The sequence below is a fragment of the Ranitomeya imitator genome, chromosome 6 (assembly GCF_032444005.1).
Source record: "Ranitomeya imitator isolate aRanImi1 chromosome 6, aRanImi1.pri, whole genome shotgun sequence".
NCBI classification, from domain to species: domain Eukaryota; kingdom Metazoa; phylum Chordata; class Amphibia; order Anura; family Dendrobatidae; genus Ranitomeya; species Ranitomeya imitator.
Window position 1 is genome coordinate 495,780,486 of NC_091287.1, and position 17,490 is coordinate 495,797,975.

General features: G+C 51.6%; 1 protein-coding gene across 3 annotated transcripts in view; it reads right to left on the minus strand.

Moving 5' to 3' along the window:
- Positions 1 to 17,490, minus strand: part of PTDSS1 (phosphatidylserine synthase 1) — a 97,006-nt gene that overhangs the window by 26,849 nt on the left and 52,667 nt on the right. For all 3 annotated transcript variants that reach the window (XR_011314123.1, XM_069731673.1, XM_069731672.1), the window contains 2 exons: positions 16,251 to 16,375; positions 5,864 to 6,022 (listed from right to left, as the gene is read on the minus strand). Coding sequence is in view for 2 of the 3 variants with exons in the window: in XM_069731673.1 (XP_069587774.1) it covers positions 5,864 to 6,022; positions 16,251 to 16,375 (284 nt within the window). In the remaining variant the exon portion in view is untranslated. The remainder of the gene's footprint in view (positions 1 to 5,863; positions 6,023 to 16,250; positions 16,376 to 17,490) is intronic.

Genomic DNA, 17,490 nt, shown 5'->3' on the forward strand with positions numbered 1-17,490 from the left:
TGAAAACTCCCTGCGAGAAAGTCCCTACTTGCAGTTTTGTTGCAATAAGGCGGAAAGATACTAGCTCCACAAACAAAAACTGACGTGGTCAGTGTGGATCTCGGAGGATCACTGGGGCCCTTTCTGCTTCCGAAAAGCTTTCGGAAGTAGTGGAAGGAGAGTTATGGAAACTGGTACCACGGCAGAACCAGAGCATGCAGTGCGATGGCTCTTGGATCTCAAGCCCGAACCACGAGCTCGAGTACATTGGCGTTCAGTCTGGACGCCATCCGATTTACAACTGGAGAGCTCCAGTGAAGGCAGATCTGATGGAAGACTTCCGGGTGAAGTTCCCACTCACTTGAGGCGGAACCCTGAGGGCTGAATATGTTTGCCGCCCAAAGTTCTACTCCTGGGATATGTACTGCTGAGATCACCGAATGATAGATCTCGGACCATCAGAGAATGTGAGGTACCTCGGCCATGGCGCCTGACCGTGGGTACCTGCTAGATGATTGACGTATGGCACAGTCGTGGCATTATCCAATTGAATTCTGATGGGGTGACCCGCCAGAAGGCAGTGACCTGCTGTAGGACTACCGTTCGGATCTCCAGAGCAATGATCGGGAGAAGAAGACTGGCATTGGTAGTTACTAATAACTAATGAACCGGGAGAAAGGTCCTGGATGAAGAAGGAGCTCAGAGACTACCATCTGAAAGTCTGTTTGACTTGCTGAAAACGAGCGGAGCGAAGGAACCTGCTTCCATTGTCGTCAACATTTTTCCTCAGAACCCTCCTAGCAAATCGAATGAAATGAGGGGATGAGTGATCAAGTGCGCGAGCTCCCTGTTGAAGGGCCATGATCTTGTCTCGAGAGAGAATTACCATCCTTCTGGAATTGTGCAGGATCATCCTCAAAAAGGATATCTGCTGGGCTGGAAATGAGGAGAACTAAAGTTTAGCTGCCAGCCCAGGTGAGAGGGTACCACAAGTGATATAGACGACTCAGCGTAGTCCTGGAAGAGTGGCTAGACAGTCGACCAAACAGGGCAGGACGACATGCCTTTAGGGTGCAAGAGGAACATGACAGCCGCCATGACCCTGGCGAACACTCTGGGTGCGGTAGCAAGGCCGAAGGACAAGGTCGTGACTTGAAAATGCTCAAAAGATTTGATAGGCCAGTTGTACTGTCTTCGGGAAAAGGTTACTGGTGTGAATCGAAGTAGTTAAGGTCTCCTGCCAGGAGACCATTGCTCTAGCAATCCATGCGGTGGCTAGGGAGGGTAGAGCGCTGAAACCGAAGCCGCAAGCCGGAACGAACCAGATTTACTATCTGACGGTCCGTGGTATTTTGAATTGATGATACATCGGGCAGGGATACTGGTAGGTATACCACAGGAGATTCTACCCGGTTAATCTGCCCCATGGCAGAATGTGCGGTTGCATCCAGCAGGTCATCGTCTCTTGCCACTGTCGTTGTTTTGACGGTGCAGAGTTAAAAATTAGGAACCCTCGATCCACCATCCTCTTAACAGGGAAGTGGAGAGGGATCGTCCGCCTTCTTGCATCATCTGCTAAATAGTGGTAATGCAGAGGGGGTGCTCGGATGCCAAAAAGGGTACCTCTGTACATCCAGAGAGTTCAGGTCTCCGGAAGGACATTACAGGTTGTCTGGCGTTAGGCCTGGATGCAGAAGAGGATACATGGAGGTGACACTCCGTGTGCTCGTCTGTTGATGGTGTGGGGAGATCGGTGCCCTTTAAGGCTATGTGCACACGTTCAGGAATTCATGCAGAAAATTCCTGTGGAAATCCGGACATTTCAGTTTTTTGCGCGGTTTTTCCCGGACATTTCCCAATGCATTAGACAGTGGGAAATACGCAAAAAAAACGCAAAATTAATGAATAGGTTCATTATTTTTCCGCGGAAAATTTTTCATGCGGAAAAACGCACATCATGTGCACAGAAATTGCAGATTCCATTATAAATGATGGGATGCTTAATGTATGCAGATTATTTGCGGTTTTATAGCGCAAAAATGCTAAAAAAAACGCAAATAGTCTGCAACGTGTGCACATAGCCTAAAGGACCTGTTGCCCTTAAAAATCAGACGAGGCATGGCATCCCACGTAGAGGCTTCTGTCCAGTGAATCGCTTATCCGGACTGAATGACAAATGCTCTACGAGGGACTTTAGTCTCCTTATGAGGGACACTGTGCAGTATAGAGCAGAACCGGAGTCCTCGTCAATGTACCGAGATTGGTTGATGATATAAAATAGGCGAGTCATCCTTCTCTGAAGCTCTGGCAAGTCCAGGTCCAAGGCAGTATCCGATCTATATTCAGAGTCTTGTTCTCAGCAAATCCTTGGGGGGAGAGATCAGGAAATTAAAACTTCCGTTTTCTAGATGCCTGTATGTTTCTAGACGCCTGTACGTTTGTAGAGTACTTGCGGCCCCTGCTAGCCAACGGCTCCCATGTAGGAGAGGGACCATGTATATCGGTCCTGCGAGCACTCCAAGCCACAGAGGGATCACGGAGGGATTCAATCTCTTGGTCAGTGAAACCATGGATTGCGGTCAGTGACGAAGTGAACTAAGGCAACTAGGTATTCTGGGATAAACTGGGATCAGCGGCTTCAAATTGGTCATGTGCCTTTAAGACCAGGGAATACTGGTTATGTGCTTTTAGGACCAGGGAATACTGGTTATGTGCTTTTAGGACCAGGGAATACTGGTCGTGTGCCTTTAAGACCAGGGAATACTGGTTATGTGCTTTTAGGACCAGGGAATACTGGTCGTGTGCCTTTAAGACCAGGGAATACTGGTTATGTGCTTTTAGGACCAGGGAATACTGGTCGTGTGCCTTTAAGACCAGGGAATGCTGGTCATGTGCTTTTAAGACCAGGGAATACTGGTCATGTTAAGACCAGTCATGTTGAAGAGTCGTTGTGCCCCTTTAATGCAAAGTCGTCGCCCCGTGTGAGCCGGCCGGGTGGACCAAGATGGCCACCGGGAGTTGCAGAGGTGATAAAATCTTGCAGAGATCGAGAAGCGCCAATTTGGGGGCGGAGCCACAGGCACGATGTGGGCGAAGCCTCGAGACTTCCATGAATAGGCCCAAGCCAGGGCCTAAATTTCTGCAGCTGGCGGAAGCGATACTCGCAGTAAAAGTGAGGGGCGTTGCAGTGGCTGAGAAAACTGAGCGCTTCTGTGCCAGGTGAGAAGCGCCAGAAAAGCGGGCAGAGCCGCCTTAGGGCGCCATAGTGCGCTTCCGGGGTGCGGCCTACACATCGGCCCGAAGCTGGGAGCAAAATTTTTGCAGCCGGCCGGAGCATTACCTCAGGGAGGTGGGCCACAGGGAAGCCTGAGACTGCCTGTCAGCATGTGAATATCCCGCTGCAGAGACCCACCGCTGACTGGATCCACTCACCATCGGTGTGCGTCCCGACATGGAGCCGCCGCGGATGACTGTAGGTCAGGTATTGCAGCGTGGACGGTGCAGGGATATAGGGATAAACCTCAATCCATCATCCCTTTGTTAGGGAGGTGGAGAGGAACTGTCCGCCTCCTTGTGCCATCCGCTTTCACAGTGGTGGGACAGTGGGGGCTGCTCGGAGAGGCAACACTCTCCGTGCTCACATGTTGATGGTTCGGGGAGATCGGAACCTTGAAAGGATTCGTCGCCTCATTCGTCCATGGAAAAAAATAAAATAAAAAATGTAAAAGGTAAAAATAAAATAAAGAGTTTTGGGTCTGAATGGCAGACCCGTCCGTGTGCCTCCTACGGACACTAAGCAAGAACTGATTAGCTGAGAGCCAGCAGGAGGGTGTATACTGCAGGGGAGGAGCCGAGAGCCAGCAGGAGGGTGTATACTGCAGGGGAGGAGCCGAGAGCCAGCAGGAGGGTGTATACTGCAGGGGAGGAGCCGAGAGCCAGCAGGAGGGTACTGCAGGGGAGGAGCCGAGAGCCAGCAGGAGGGTGTATACTGCAGGGGAGGAGCAGAGAGCCAGCAGGAGGGTGTATGCTGCAGGGGAGGAGCTGAGAGCCAGCAGGAGGGTGTATACTGCAGGGGAGGAGCCGAGAGCCAGCAGGAGGGTGTATACTGCAGGGGAGGAGCCGAGAGCCAGCAGGAGGGTGTATACTGCAGGGGAGGAGCCGAGAGCCAGCAGGAGGGTGTATACTGCAGGGGAGGAGCCGAGAGCCAGCAGGAGGGTGTATACTGCAGGGGAGGAGCCGAGAGCCAGCAGGAGGGTGTATACTGCAGGGGAGGAGCCGAGAGCCAGCAGGAGGGTGTATACTGCAGGGGAGGAGCTGAGAGCCAGCAGGAGGGTGTATACTGCAGGGGAGGAGCTGAGAGCCAGCAGGAGGGTGTATACTGCGGGTGAGGAGCTGAGAGCCAGCAGGAGGGTGTATACTGCGGGTGAGGAGCTGAGAGCCAGCAGGAGGGTGTATACTGCGGGTGAGGAGCTGAGAGTCAGCAGGAGGGTGTATACTGCAGGGGAGAAGCTGAGAGCCAGCAGGAGGGTGTATACTGCAGGGGAGGAGCTGAGAGCCAGCAGGAGGGTGTATACTGCAGGGGAAGTGCTGAGAGCCAGCAGGAGGGTGTATACTGCAGGGGAGGAGCTGAGAGCCAGCAGGAGGGTGTATACTGCAGGGGAGGAGCTGAGAGCCAGCAGGAGGGTGTACACTGCAGGGGAGGAGCCGAGAGCCAGCAGGAGGGTGTATACTGCAGGTGAGGAGCTGAGAGCCAGCAGGAGGGTGTATACTGCAGGGTTGGAGCTGAGAGCCAGCAGGAGGGTGTATACTGCAGGGGAGGAGCTGAGAGCCAGCAGGAGGGTGTATACTGCAGGGTTGGAGCTGAGAGCCAGCAGGAGGGTGTATACTGCAGGGTTGGAGCTGAGAGCCAGCAGGAGGGTGTATACTGCAGGGGAGGAGCTGAGAGCCAGCAGGAGGGTGTATACTGCAGGGGAGGAGCGAACTTTCTTTGTGTCACTTAGGCTTCTTTCACACTTCCGTCTTTTGCAGACCGTCACAATGCGTCGTTCTGTGGAAAAAACGCATCCTGCAAAGTTGCCTGGATTATGCGTTTTTTTCACATAGACTTGTATTACCGACGCATCGCGACGTATGGACACACGTTTCATACGTCGTGCACTGAATGCGTCGGTATTTGGCGGGCCGTCGTATCAAAAAAACGTTCAAGGGAACGTTTTTTCGTACGTCCTCTCCTGCATTTTTTAATGAGCATGCCCGGCCGGAACTCCACCCCCTCCTCCCTGGGACTTTACAATGAGCAGCGGACGCATTGAAACACTGCGTCTGCTGCTCACGTCACTCAGAATTTCATAAGCTTCCGTCGGTACGTCACGCCGACGCCTGGTGACGGCCGAGTACCGACGGAAATGTGAAAGAAGCCTTAGTGTCAGCAGCATACACCCACGGTCTGTGTCCCCCAATGGGGCGAAGGAGAAAGAATAATACATACAACCAATGGATGAATTAAGGCTATGTGCACAGGTTGCAGATTTGCCTCTGAAATTTTATGTGCGGATTCTGCTTCTCTTGGCAGAAAACGCAGGTGCGGATTTGATGCGGTTTTTTTATGTGGATTTTGTGCGGATTTCATGCGTTTTTACCGCTGCGGATTTCTATAATGGAATGGGTACAAAAACGCTAGAGATCTGCACGGTAAAAAACGCTGCGGATCTGCAGAAAATGAACGTGTGCACATAGCCTTAACGTCAGGTTATATAAGCTTTTATTTACATACCATGGATAAGCGACATAACTTCTGTCAGGGAGTGTAGTCTTACCTCCCAGACTTTGCTATTCCATATAGTAGCATCTAACAGAACTTTCCAAGCAGCTGTGGAGCACGTACCTCCGTCAGCTCCCACGTGATGCTAATGGTCCAGCAGAGGCCATAGCTGCGGATCAGTAAGGCCTTCATGGACCAGCCCCAGAAATGGCCAAAAGCGAAGATATCAAAGTGGCTGAGGATTCGTTCCCAGGTGATTACATGGCAATTAATTGCATATTCCTGAAAAAAAAAAAAAAAAAAAACAAGACAACCATTATTTATACTATTATTTTTTTTTCTAATGGAAATATTTTTTCAAATAAAGTAGATGGCGGTATGTAAAGTCCTTTGGATTATTTGATCCCAAACGTTGCCTGGATTTTACAAAACAAACTGCGTACATAGTAAACAGATCTCTTGGACCCGATGAGACTAGTGTGCTTACTTTATAAATTAATGCAAGAATGGTTGTATAATCCTTTTAAGAGTTTCAACTAAACCTTCATTCATTTGGCCAAGTGTTTCCAAAACTCCAGTACTCACGGACCCCACAGGTCATGTTCTCAGGATTTCCTTAGTATTGCACAGGTGGTGGAAGTTTCAAGCCCTCAGGAATTCTCTCACCTGTGCAAGACTATGGAAATCCTGAAAACATGACCTGTGGGGTCCGTGAGGACGGGAGTTTGGGAAACACTGATCTAGCCTGATGAACAGCTCCTCAATGTCTCTCCTCCATGCTGAGATCTCCCACTGATCAGAGCAAGCTGCAGCTGCCAGTCAGGAAGGCCGGTGGAGTCTGAATATACAGGTCCTTCTCAAAAAATTAGCATATAGTGTTCAATTTCATTATTTACCATAATGTAATGATTACAATTAAACTTTCATATATTATAGATTCATTATTCACCAACTGAAATTTGTCAGGTCTTTTATTGTTTTAATACTGATGATTTTGGCATACAACTCCTGATAACCCAAAAAACCTGTCTCAATAAATTAGCATATTTCACCCATCCAATCAAATAAAAGTGTTTTTTAATAACAAACAAAAAAAACCAACAAATAATAATGTTCAGTTATGCACTCAATACTTGGTCGGGAATCCTTTGGCAGAAATGACTGCTTCAATGCGGCGTGGCATGGAGGCAATCAGCCTGTGACACTGCTGAGATGTTATGGAGGCCCAGGATGCTTCAATAGCGGCCTTAAGCTCATCCAGAGTGTTGGGTCTTGCGTCTCTCAACTTTCTCTTCACAATATCCAACAGATTGTCTATGGGGTTCAGGTCAGGAGAGTTGGCAGGCCAATTGAGCACAGTAATACCATGGTCAGTAAACCATTTACCAGTGGTTTTGGCACTGTGAGCAGGTGCCAGGTCGTGCTGAAAAATGAAATCTTCATCTCCATAAAGCATTTCAGCCGATGGAAGCATGAAGTGCTCCAAAATCTCCTGATAGCTAGCTGCATTGACCCTGCCCTTGATGAAACACAGTGGACCAACACCAGCAGCTGACATGGCACCCCACACCATCACTGACTGTGGGTACTTGACACTGGACTTCAGGCATTTTGGCATTTCCTTCTCCCCAGTCTTCCTCCAGACTCTGGCACCTTGATTTCCGAATGACATGCAAAATTTGCTTTCATCAGAAAAAAGTACTTGGGACCACTTAGCAACAGTCCAGTGCTGCTTCTCTGTAGCCCAGGTCAGGCGCCTCTGCCGCTGTTTATGGTTCAAAAGTGGCTTTACCTGGGGAATGCGGCACCTGTAGCCCATTTCCTGCACACGCCTGTGCACGGTGGCTCTGGATGTTTCCACACCAGACTCAGTCCACTGCTTCCTCAGGTTCCCCAAGGTCTGGAATCGGTCCTTCTCCACAATCTTCCTCAGGGTCCGGTCTCCTCTTCTCGTTGTACAGCGTTTTCTGCCACATTGTTTCCTTCCAACAGACTTACCATTGAGGTGCCTTGATACAGCACTCTGGGAACAGCCTATTTGTTGAGAAATTTCTTTCTGGGTCTTACCCTCTTGCTTGAGGGTGTCAATGATGGCCTTCTTGACATCTGTCAGGTCGCTAGTTTTACCCATGATGGGGGTTTTGAGTAATGAACCAGGCAGGGAGTTTATAAAAGCCTCAGGTATCTTTTGCATGTGTTTAGAGTTAATTAGTTGATTCAGAAGATTAGGGTAATAGGTCGTTTAGAGAACCTTTTCTTGATATGCTAATTTATTGAGACAGGTTTTTTGGGTTATCAGGAGTTGTATGCCAAAATCATCAGTATTAAAACAATAAAAGACCTGACAAATTTCAGTTGGTGGATAATGAATCTATAATATATGAAAGTTTAATTGTAATCATTACATTATGGTAAATAATGAAATTTAACACTATATGCTAATTTTTTGAGAAGGACCTGTACTTTGTTTCCTGAGCTCTCACACTTTTTATTTTCGGTCCGAGTGCTGTCTGGAAATAAACTAAAATGCACTCAGACCGATGGTATTCAATGGGTCAGTATAACGAGCGACTATTTTCACGGACCAAAGCTGTGCATTAAAAAAGGAAATCGCGGCAAGAACCAATTTGTAAAGGATATGAGACTAGGACTTTCAAGTCTATAAGTCCATGCAAAAAAAGTACCGTATATCATCTGATGTTTACGGCTACATTGCAACTCTATAACATAAGAAACTATAAATGGTCGCGTAAATGATTAAAAGCCGCTGAGTAATATAACAGATTGTATAAGGATGACAAGGTAGAAAACAGGATTTTTGGTTGCTTACCGTAAAATCTGTTTCTTGAAGCCTCCATTGGGGGACACAGGAACCATGGGTGTATGCTGCTGCCACTAGGAGGCTGACACTATGCAAATAAAAAAGTTAGCTCCTCCTCTGCAGTGTACACCCCACCGACTGGCATTAAACTCTTCAGTTAGTGAGAAAGCAGTAGGAGATAATAAAACAAGGTTGAAAAACCATAACCACAAACTTGAGAACTGTAACGTGAGAACAGTCATAGAACAGATAACAACAGAAAACATTGGGAGGGAGCTGTGTCCCCCAATGGAGGCTTCAAGAAACAGATTTTACGGTAAGCAACCAAAAATCCTGTTTTCTTTATCGCCTCTCATTGGGGAACACAGGAACCATGGGACGTCCCAAAGCAGTCCCAAGGGCGGGAAAAACAGACTTCCATCAGGTCAGAGGACTCACCACTGCCGCCTGCAGGATCCTTCTGCCTAGGCTGGCGTCCGCCGATGCGTAGGTATGGACCTTGTAAAATTTGGCGAACGTGTGGATGGAAGACCAAGTTGCCGCTTTGCACAGCTGTAGGGCGGAAGCCCTGTGGTGCACCGCCCAGGAGGCGCCAACTGCCCGGGTAGAGTGAGCCTTAATCCCAGGAGGGGGCACTCTGTTCTTGACCCGGTAAGCCTCCAAAATTGCCATTCTGATCCATCGAGCAAGTGTCGCTTTAGAAGCCGGCTGGCCTCTACGCGTGCCATCAGGAATGACGAAAAAGGAATCCGTCTTCCGGAAAGAGGATGTTCTATCCAGATAAATCCTCACTGCCCTGACGAGGTCGAGCTTGTTCAACGATCGCTCCAGAGGATGAGTCGGAGCAGGACAAAAGGAAGGTAGAACGATGTCCTCGTTGAGGTGGAAGGTGGAAACCACCTTAGGAAGAAAAGAAGGTGGGGGTCGGAAGACCACCTTGTCCTGGTGAATGACCAAAAACGGAGGGCGGCAAGAAAGTGCCGCCAGCTCGGAAACGCGGCGAATGGACGTGATGGCCACGAGAAAGGCCACCTTCCAAGATAAAACTGATAGAGGAATCTCCCTAAGAGGTTCAAAGGGAGAAACCTTCAAAACGTCCAGTACCAGGTTTAGGTCCCATGCCTCCACAGGGGCCCTGTACGGCGGGACGGCGTGTGCTACCCCCTGAAAGAAGGTCTTAACCTGTGGTCGAGAGGCCAAGGTCTTCTGAAAGAGGATGGAAAGCGCAGAGACCTGACCCTTCAGGGAGCTAAGGGCCAGACCCGAATCCAGTCCTGCCTGAAGGAAGGCCAAAAGAGAAGGCAGGGAAAAAACCATAGGCGGAACACGGTTGGACTCGCACCAGCGGAAGTAAGCCTTCCAGGTGCGGTAGTAGATCCTGGAAGACGAAGGCTTCCGAGCCTGAATCATGGTGTGAATCACCCGGTCCGAAAGGCCGGACGCCCTTAGAACCGCGGTCTCAACAGCCACGCCGTTAAACTGAGCGACCGAGAATTCGGGTGGCAGATCGGACCCTGGGACAGCAGATCGGGCCTGTCTGGAAGGCGCCAGGGAGCGTCCGCGAGAAGGTTGACGAGCTCCGCGAACCAAGCTCTCCTGGGCCAATCCGGGGCGATCAGGATGACCGGCACCCCTTCCGCTTTGATCTTCTTCAACAGTTTGGGAAGTAATGGAAGGGGTGGGAACAGGTAGGGCAGCTCGAACTGTGACCAAGGAATGGCCAGAGCATCGACGCCCACTGCGAGAGGATCGCGTGACCTGGAGACGAATTGCGGAACCTTCCTGTTGATTCGAGACGCCGTGAGATCCACATCCGGAGTTCCCCATCGAAGACAAATCTGATGGAAGACCTCCGGATGCAGGGACCATTCCCCTGCCGCGAGACCCTCGCGGCTGAGGAAGTCGGCGGCCCAGTTTTCTACGCCGGGGATATGCACCGCGGATATCACCGGAACCGTAGCCTCTGCCCAAAGGAGGATCTTGGATACCTCGGCAAGGGCCAAGGAGCTCCGAGTCCCCCCCTGATGGTTGACATATGCCACAGCCGTGGCGTTGTCCGTCTGGATCCGGACTGGAAGGCCCCTGAGGATCCTTTCCCAGTGGCGGAGGGACAGAAAGATGGCCCGAATCTCGAGGACGTTGATCGGCAGCGCAGACTCCTGCGGCGACCAACGGCCCTGAACCGTCAGGTGGCGAAAAACCGCACCCCAGCCGATCAGGCTGGCATCCGTTGTCACCACCTGCCAGTGAACCGGAAGGAAGGACCTGCCCTGGGAGATGAGAGGAGACGTCAGCCACCAGTTGAGAGACCGCTTGAACCGAAAGGAGAGTCTGATCGGCCGATCCAAGGAGAAGACCGACCTGTCCCACTGAGACAGAATGGCTTGCTGAAGGGGTCGAGAATGGAATTGGGCGAAGGGAATCGCTTCCAAGGTAGCTACCATCCTCCCCAGAACCCTCATGGCCGATCGGAGGGAGGGAGGCCGAGGACCCTGGAGCAAGAGTATGTCCCGACAAAGGGTGGATCTCTTGTCCTTTGGAAGGAAGACTCTGGACTGACGAGTGTCGAAGAGCATGCCCAGAAAGATGATGCGCTGAGAAGGAATAAGGCAGGACTTCTTCCGGTTGACCAGCCACCCGAAACGGGCTAAGGTGTCGAGAACAATGGACAGGCTTTCGTGGGCCTGAGCAAAGGACGGAGCCTTGATGAGAATGTCGTCGAGATATGGAAATAGGACCAAGCCTCTGACTCTCAAGATGGCCATCAGCGCCGCCATGATCTTTGTGAACACCCTTGGCGCGGTTGCGAGACCGAACGGCAGGGCGACGAACTGAAAATGGTCTTGTTGCACTGCGAAGCGCAGGAAACGGTGACGTCCGGGAAATATTGGAACATGTAGGTAGGCGTCCTGGATATCTATAGAGCATAGAAATTCCTGAGCCTCCATGGAAGCAATTACTGAACGAAGGGATTCCATCCTGAAGTGTCTCAGGCGAACCCTCCTGTTCAGCAATTTGAGGTCCAGAATGGGACGAACCTTGCCGTCTTTTTTCGGTACCACAAAGAGGTTCGAGTAGAAACCCGTGAACCGTTCCTTTTCTGGGACAGGAACGATTACCCCGGATTTGAGCAGAGAAGCGATGGCTGCGAAGAAGCCCGGAACCAGAGCGGGATCTTTTGGAGGACGGGATTGGAAGAAGCGATCCCTGGGTCGGGAGGCGAACTCTATTTTGTATCCCGAGGATACAACTTCCCTGACCCATGCATCCTCTACTGCGGAAATCCAGATGTCCCTGAAACGGAGAAGACGGCTGCCCAAACTGGGAGTTGGGCTGGAGTCTTGCAGAGAGTCATGCGGAGGTGGATCTTCCAGTCCTGGGCCTGGACGATCTACCCTGGGAATAGCGAGGACGCCAGGACGGAGTGGGCCTGAAGGACACCGCCTTCTTCTCTTGACGTGCCTGTGGCCTCTGTTGCTGCTGGGAAAAGGCGTTTGATGCAGCGAAGCGACGAAAAGGCCGAAACGAGCGAAACTGTCGTCTAGGAGGGGGGCGACGAGGTTTAGCCTGGGGAAGAAGGGAACTTGTGCCCCCAGTGGCGTCCTTAATGATCTGGTCCAGCTGGGAACCAAAGAGACGAGAGCCCTGGAAGGGCAGACTAGTGAGGGACTTTTTGGAGGACAAGTCCGCCTGCCAGGCCTTGAGCCAAACGGTCCGGCGGATGGCAACGGCATTGCTGGAAGCCTGAGCCGCACAAGAGGCGACATCCAGGGAGGCGGAAACCAGGTATTCACCAGCGTGGGAAATCTGGTTGGCAAGTTCCGCTAATTGCGCTGGAGGAGTCCCGTCCAGGATACCTCGCCGTAGATCCTTGGCCCATTTTCAGATGGATTTTGAAGCCCAAGTGGAAGCAAAGGCTGGGCATAGCGCTGCTGAAGCCGCTTCAAAGGCAGATTTCGCGAAGGATTCTATAACTCTGTCGTTAGAATCCTTCAGAGACGCTCCACCGGACAGTGGAAGTACCGTGTTGGTGGACAGCCTGGAAACAGGGGGATCCACCGAGGGAGAGACCGTCCAATTGGCGGTAAGATCTGGTGAAAAAGGATATAACACCCCCAGGCGTTTTCCCCTCTGAAAACGTCTGGTCGGATTCTCTCTCTCTCTGGCCAGGATTTCCTCGAATTCAGGATGAGGAGCAAAAAATTTTGAAGGTGGTTTGGCCCGTCTAAACGAAACCGCCTGATCTGCGGGTTCCGTAGAGGGATCCTTAATGCCACATGTTTGGTTTATAGCCCGAATGAGGTTCTGGACCGACTCACTCATGGTGGCGATTTGGCTAGGATCCAGCTCCGAAATCTCCTCTGAGGGCGCATCAGATAAGGCCTCGCCTGACTCAGGGGAGGAGGAACGGTGCGACACCAACCGCGGGGGAGGACCGGGCGGCGAGATGGAACGCGAAGAGGACTCAGACCGACGTTCCTGTCTGGACCTTTTGTAGCTTGGCAAGGAGGTCTCGGGTGGCGGTTCCTGCGACCCGCTGGCCACGGCAGGGGTCTGCAGGGGTAACCGATCCAGCGCGGACACCAAGGTTTGAGATACCCGTGTTAAATCGGCCACCGATTGTGACAGAGAGGCGGCCCAGCCTGGGATGGGGGGGATCACTCTCGGGCGGAACAGTCGGGGGGTCCTGGGCGGTGGGAACAATCGGGTTGCTGCAGGACTGACACAGCGGAGAGGACTGACCTGAGGGAAGTTTGCTGTTACAGGACGAACATGCAAAGTACGTGACTAGGGCAGAAGATGAAGAGGTAGGGGGGCGAGCGCGGCCCCCTTTAGAAGACATTTTGAGAGATCCCTGAAGATGCCAGTGGGTTAGGGGACAGTGGGGCAGAGAAGGGTGTCAGTCTGCAGTGCAGCTACTCACGGACCCGGTCCTGGAAAATGTCCCAATTGTCAGCTGAGAACTCCTGTCCCGAGGGGCCGTATTCTGTGCAGATCGCTGAGCTCACAGGAAAAAACACGTGCGGGGCTGAGCTGGTGCTGCTGCTGCTGCTGCGGAGTGCACGCCAGAAGAGTGACTCATTCCCTGGAGGAAGTGGGAGGAGCCAGCCACGGAGGCGCCGGTGGGCAGGACAAAAATATGTCGGGCGGGAAAAAAGCCCGCCCGCAGACCGGAAGAGAGGGAGCGCGCAAACCGGAAGTAGGCCCCGGGAAAAGCCGGGGCCTATAATAGAAGCCGGTGCCCGCTGCGAACCCCCGCGGCGCAGATGCTGCCCGGCAGAGCGGCGCTGCAGCCGCCGCATGAAGAGAGCGCTGCAGCCGGTTAAGAGTCGCCGGAGTAGGCCCCGGAAAAACCGGGGCCTAAATTAGGAGCCGGTGACCGCTGAGAAGAACCCCCGCGGCGCAGACGCTGCCCGGCAGAGCGGCGTGGCAGCCGCCGCATGAAAGAGTGCTGCCGCCGGAGAAGAGTCGCCGGAGTAGGCCCCGGAAAAGCCGGGGCCTAAATTGGGAGCCAGTGACCGCCGGAAGCAACGGTGCTGGCTGTGGAGGTGAGCGACGCCTGTGAGGCCGCTGTATAGAACGCTGAGGAGGGTAGGAGGTACGCCGCAAGTAGGCCCCGGGGCCTAAATTAGGAGCCAGGGACCGCAAGCAGGCCCCGGGAGGCCGGGGCGCTGGAGGAACGCGGTGGGGCATGGAAAGGTTACCCCGCCACGTCAGAAAGAGCCACCAGAGAAAGCGCTGCGTCCTGGGAACCCCTTTAGAATACTCACCTAGTAAAATCCCACGTCGTCTGCTACTAACCTTGAGAAGGTATCAGACGTCCATAGGAGCTGCTGATGGACGTCCTCGTCTCCTCCGACCGACAGGCTCTGGTGGGCGAGTGGGTGGGGGACGGAGCCAGGACCGGACTTCTGAGCACGCTTGTGTGCTAGGATCTTGGTCCTGGTGAGGGATCTGTGAGGATACGGGGTGGCAGTACACACCGTACTCATAGTCCGAATTGTGGGACTACAGGTGTGACTGTTCACCCTGTATCCCTCCGGAAAACCTGAAAAGAAAACGCATATTGAGGTAGATAAGGGTCTAATGAAAGACCCATGTCCACCTCCTACTGACACTAAGCTAAACTGAAGAGTTTAATGCCAGTCGGTGGGGTGTACACTGCAGAGGAGGAGCTAACTTTATTATTTGCATAGTGTCAGCCTCCTAGTGGCAGCAGCATACACCCATGGTTCCTGTGTCCCCCAATGAGAGGCGATAAAGAAAAAACATTTTTCTAATGGCGGGTCATCGGATTCACAGGGGCGACGGCGGGCCATCGGACTAACAGGGGTGACGGCGGGCCATCGGAATCACAGGGGTGACGGCGGGCCATCGGAATCACAGGGGTGACGGCGGGCCATCGGAATCACAGGGATGACGGCGGGTCATCGAAATCACAGGGATGACGGCGGGTCATCGAAATCACAGGATGACGGCGGGTCATCGGAATCACAGGGGTGACCGCGGGCCATCGGAATCACAGGGGTGACCGCGGGCCATCGGAATCACAGGGGTGACCGCGGGCCATCGGAAACACAGGTATGACGTCGGGTCATCGAAATCACAGGATGATGTCGGGTCATCGAAATCACAGGGATGACGGCGGGTCATGGGAAACACAGGGATGACGTCGGGTCATCGAAATCACAGGGATGACATCGGGTCATCGAAATCACAGGAGGACGGCGGGTGATCTAATTATTTGAAATGGCTATAATAGATTCATAAATAATTCACCATTATCTGTAAAGGGGTTCTTCGCTATAGATCATCCCCTATTGTTAGACAGGTTCCCCGCAGATAAGCCGATCACAGGTTTCCCTCTGCTAGGACTCCAGTGGTCGCCAGATCTGTGAAGGAACCTGGCTGCAGGTGGTACATTTCCCTACCGCACCACCACAGGGCAAACATGGCATTACATGATGTCAGTTAAGATCAACAGGCAAAATATTCAATTATAGATGTGCTGTGTCCTTCATATAGAAAATAGGAGAGAAACATGTAGTGTAGCTGCTCTTTGCTGTGGTTAATACATTCTGAAATGGAACCATCTCACATTATAGCAGAATTTCATAAGGTAAAAAAAAAAAAAGGGTTTTCTAATAAAGTCAACATCTTTAGGGAAACGGTCAGAAACCATTAATTAGTCTGTACACCTTCAAAAGATAAGCCAGTTTATCATATTATGACCTTCTAGCACTACTCCAGCAGCGAGAAATCACATTCTTAAGTTCTGGAAGTGCATTGGGAAGTGACGATGCACTTACAGCTTCTCAGCCCCACGCTGTATGTCCAACCTAGCTGCACCTCCTCATGGCTGATTGACAGCAAAGAGGCCATAAACCAGAGCAAATGATCTGTCAATCAGACACGGGAGGGTGCATCTAGCTAAAAAAAAATACAGTGCGAGGATAAGCAGCTGTAAGTGCATCGTCACCTCCCAGTGCACTTCCAGAAAACAACTTCAAAATGCGATTTCCCATTAGTGGAGCAGCGCTCTGAAGTCATAATAGGTTCAAATGGCTTATCTTTACCTTTTAAAGGGCTACACAATTGTATAAATGATTTAGGGGGAGGTAATGTTTCTGACAGGTTCCCTTTACATGCAAGAGACAGACAACACACTTGATTGTGATGATTCCCCACCATAATATCAGCTTCTCTGGTGGCATAGCGCAGGTTTGGATCCAGCCAGTACATCACCGCTTTCACCTGCTCTAAGTTCAGGAAGAGCAGAAATACTAAAAATAGGAAATAAAGGACACTGAGGCCTAGAAGACAAAAAATATGGAAAAAAAGATTAAGAGAAAAATGTTACGAAAGGCAGTAAAAAAAGAAATGCATATTTTATAGAGAATGCACAGATATTACAGCAAAACCACCTGCCTAATATTGTGTGGGTATATTGTCTTGTCGAGGCAGCTTCAACTCATTGAGGCATGGACACCACAAGATCTCTGGAGGTGTCCGCCATTACACTGCACTCACCATGTATACCAACAATCCTTGGGCAGCCCTGACCCTGCTGTTGGCTCACCGACTGCCTGTCCTTGCACCATCTTTGGTAAGTACTCACCATGGCATTGCAGGAACTCCCCACAAGACCAATAATCCGACAGTCGCCAGCAATCATCATTAGCCCTGTGTCAGTCACTCAGACGCTTAAAGCTTGTTAAATTGTTTTTGCTTCCAACATCTTAAGCAGTTTATTCACTGCCAAAAAAACTCTCAAATATAAGTTGTGGTAATTATTAAAAAAAAAAAAAACCCCACAACTCGAATATTACACACTCACCCCAGATCCGGTGCCAGGTCCCCTCCAAGTGTCTGTCTAGCCGAGCTGAAGTCAATCACTGACCTCATCGGCTCTGCACAGGCCACTCAACGCTGCTGAACTCATTGATTAGCTGCAGTGCCGTCAACGTGATTTCACCACTGCAGCCAGAGACCAGGGCAAATTGTATGTTTTTTTTTATATAACCACTACAACTTTTAATAGAATGTTTTTACAAATTGAACAACCCCTTAACTTTAAGTACTGACACACTGCACACACACACAGAGGGCGATAGCGGAGGGCGACGCCAGAGGGCGATAGCGGAGAGCGACGCCAGAGGGAGAGAGCGGAGAGCGACGGCAGAGGGAGAGAGCGGAGAGCGACGGCAGAGGGAGAGAGCGGAGAGCGACGGCAGAGGGAGAGAGCGGAGAGCGACGCCAGAGGGAGAGAGCGGAGAGCGACGCCAGAGGGAGAGAGCGGAGAGCGACGCCAGAGGGAGAGAGCGGAGAGCGACGCCAGAGGGAGAGAGCGGAGAGCGACGCCAGAGGGAGAGAGCGGAGAGCGACGCCAGAGGGAGAGAGCGGAGAGCGACGGCAGAGGGAGAGAGCG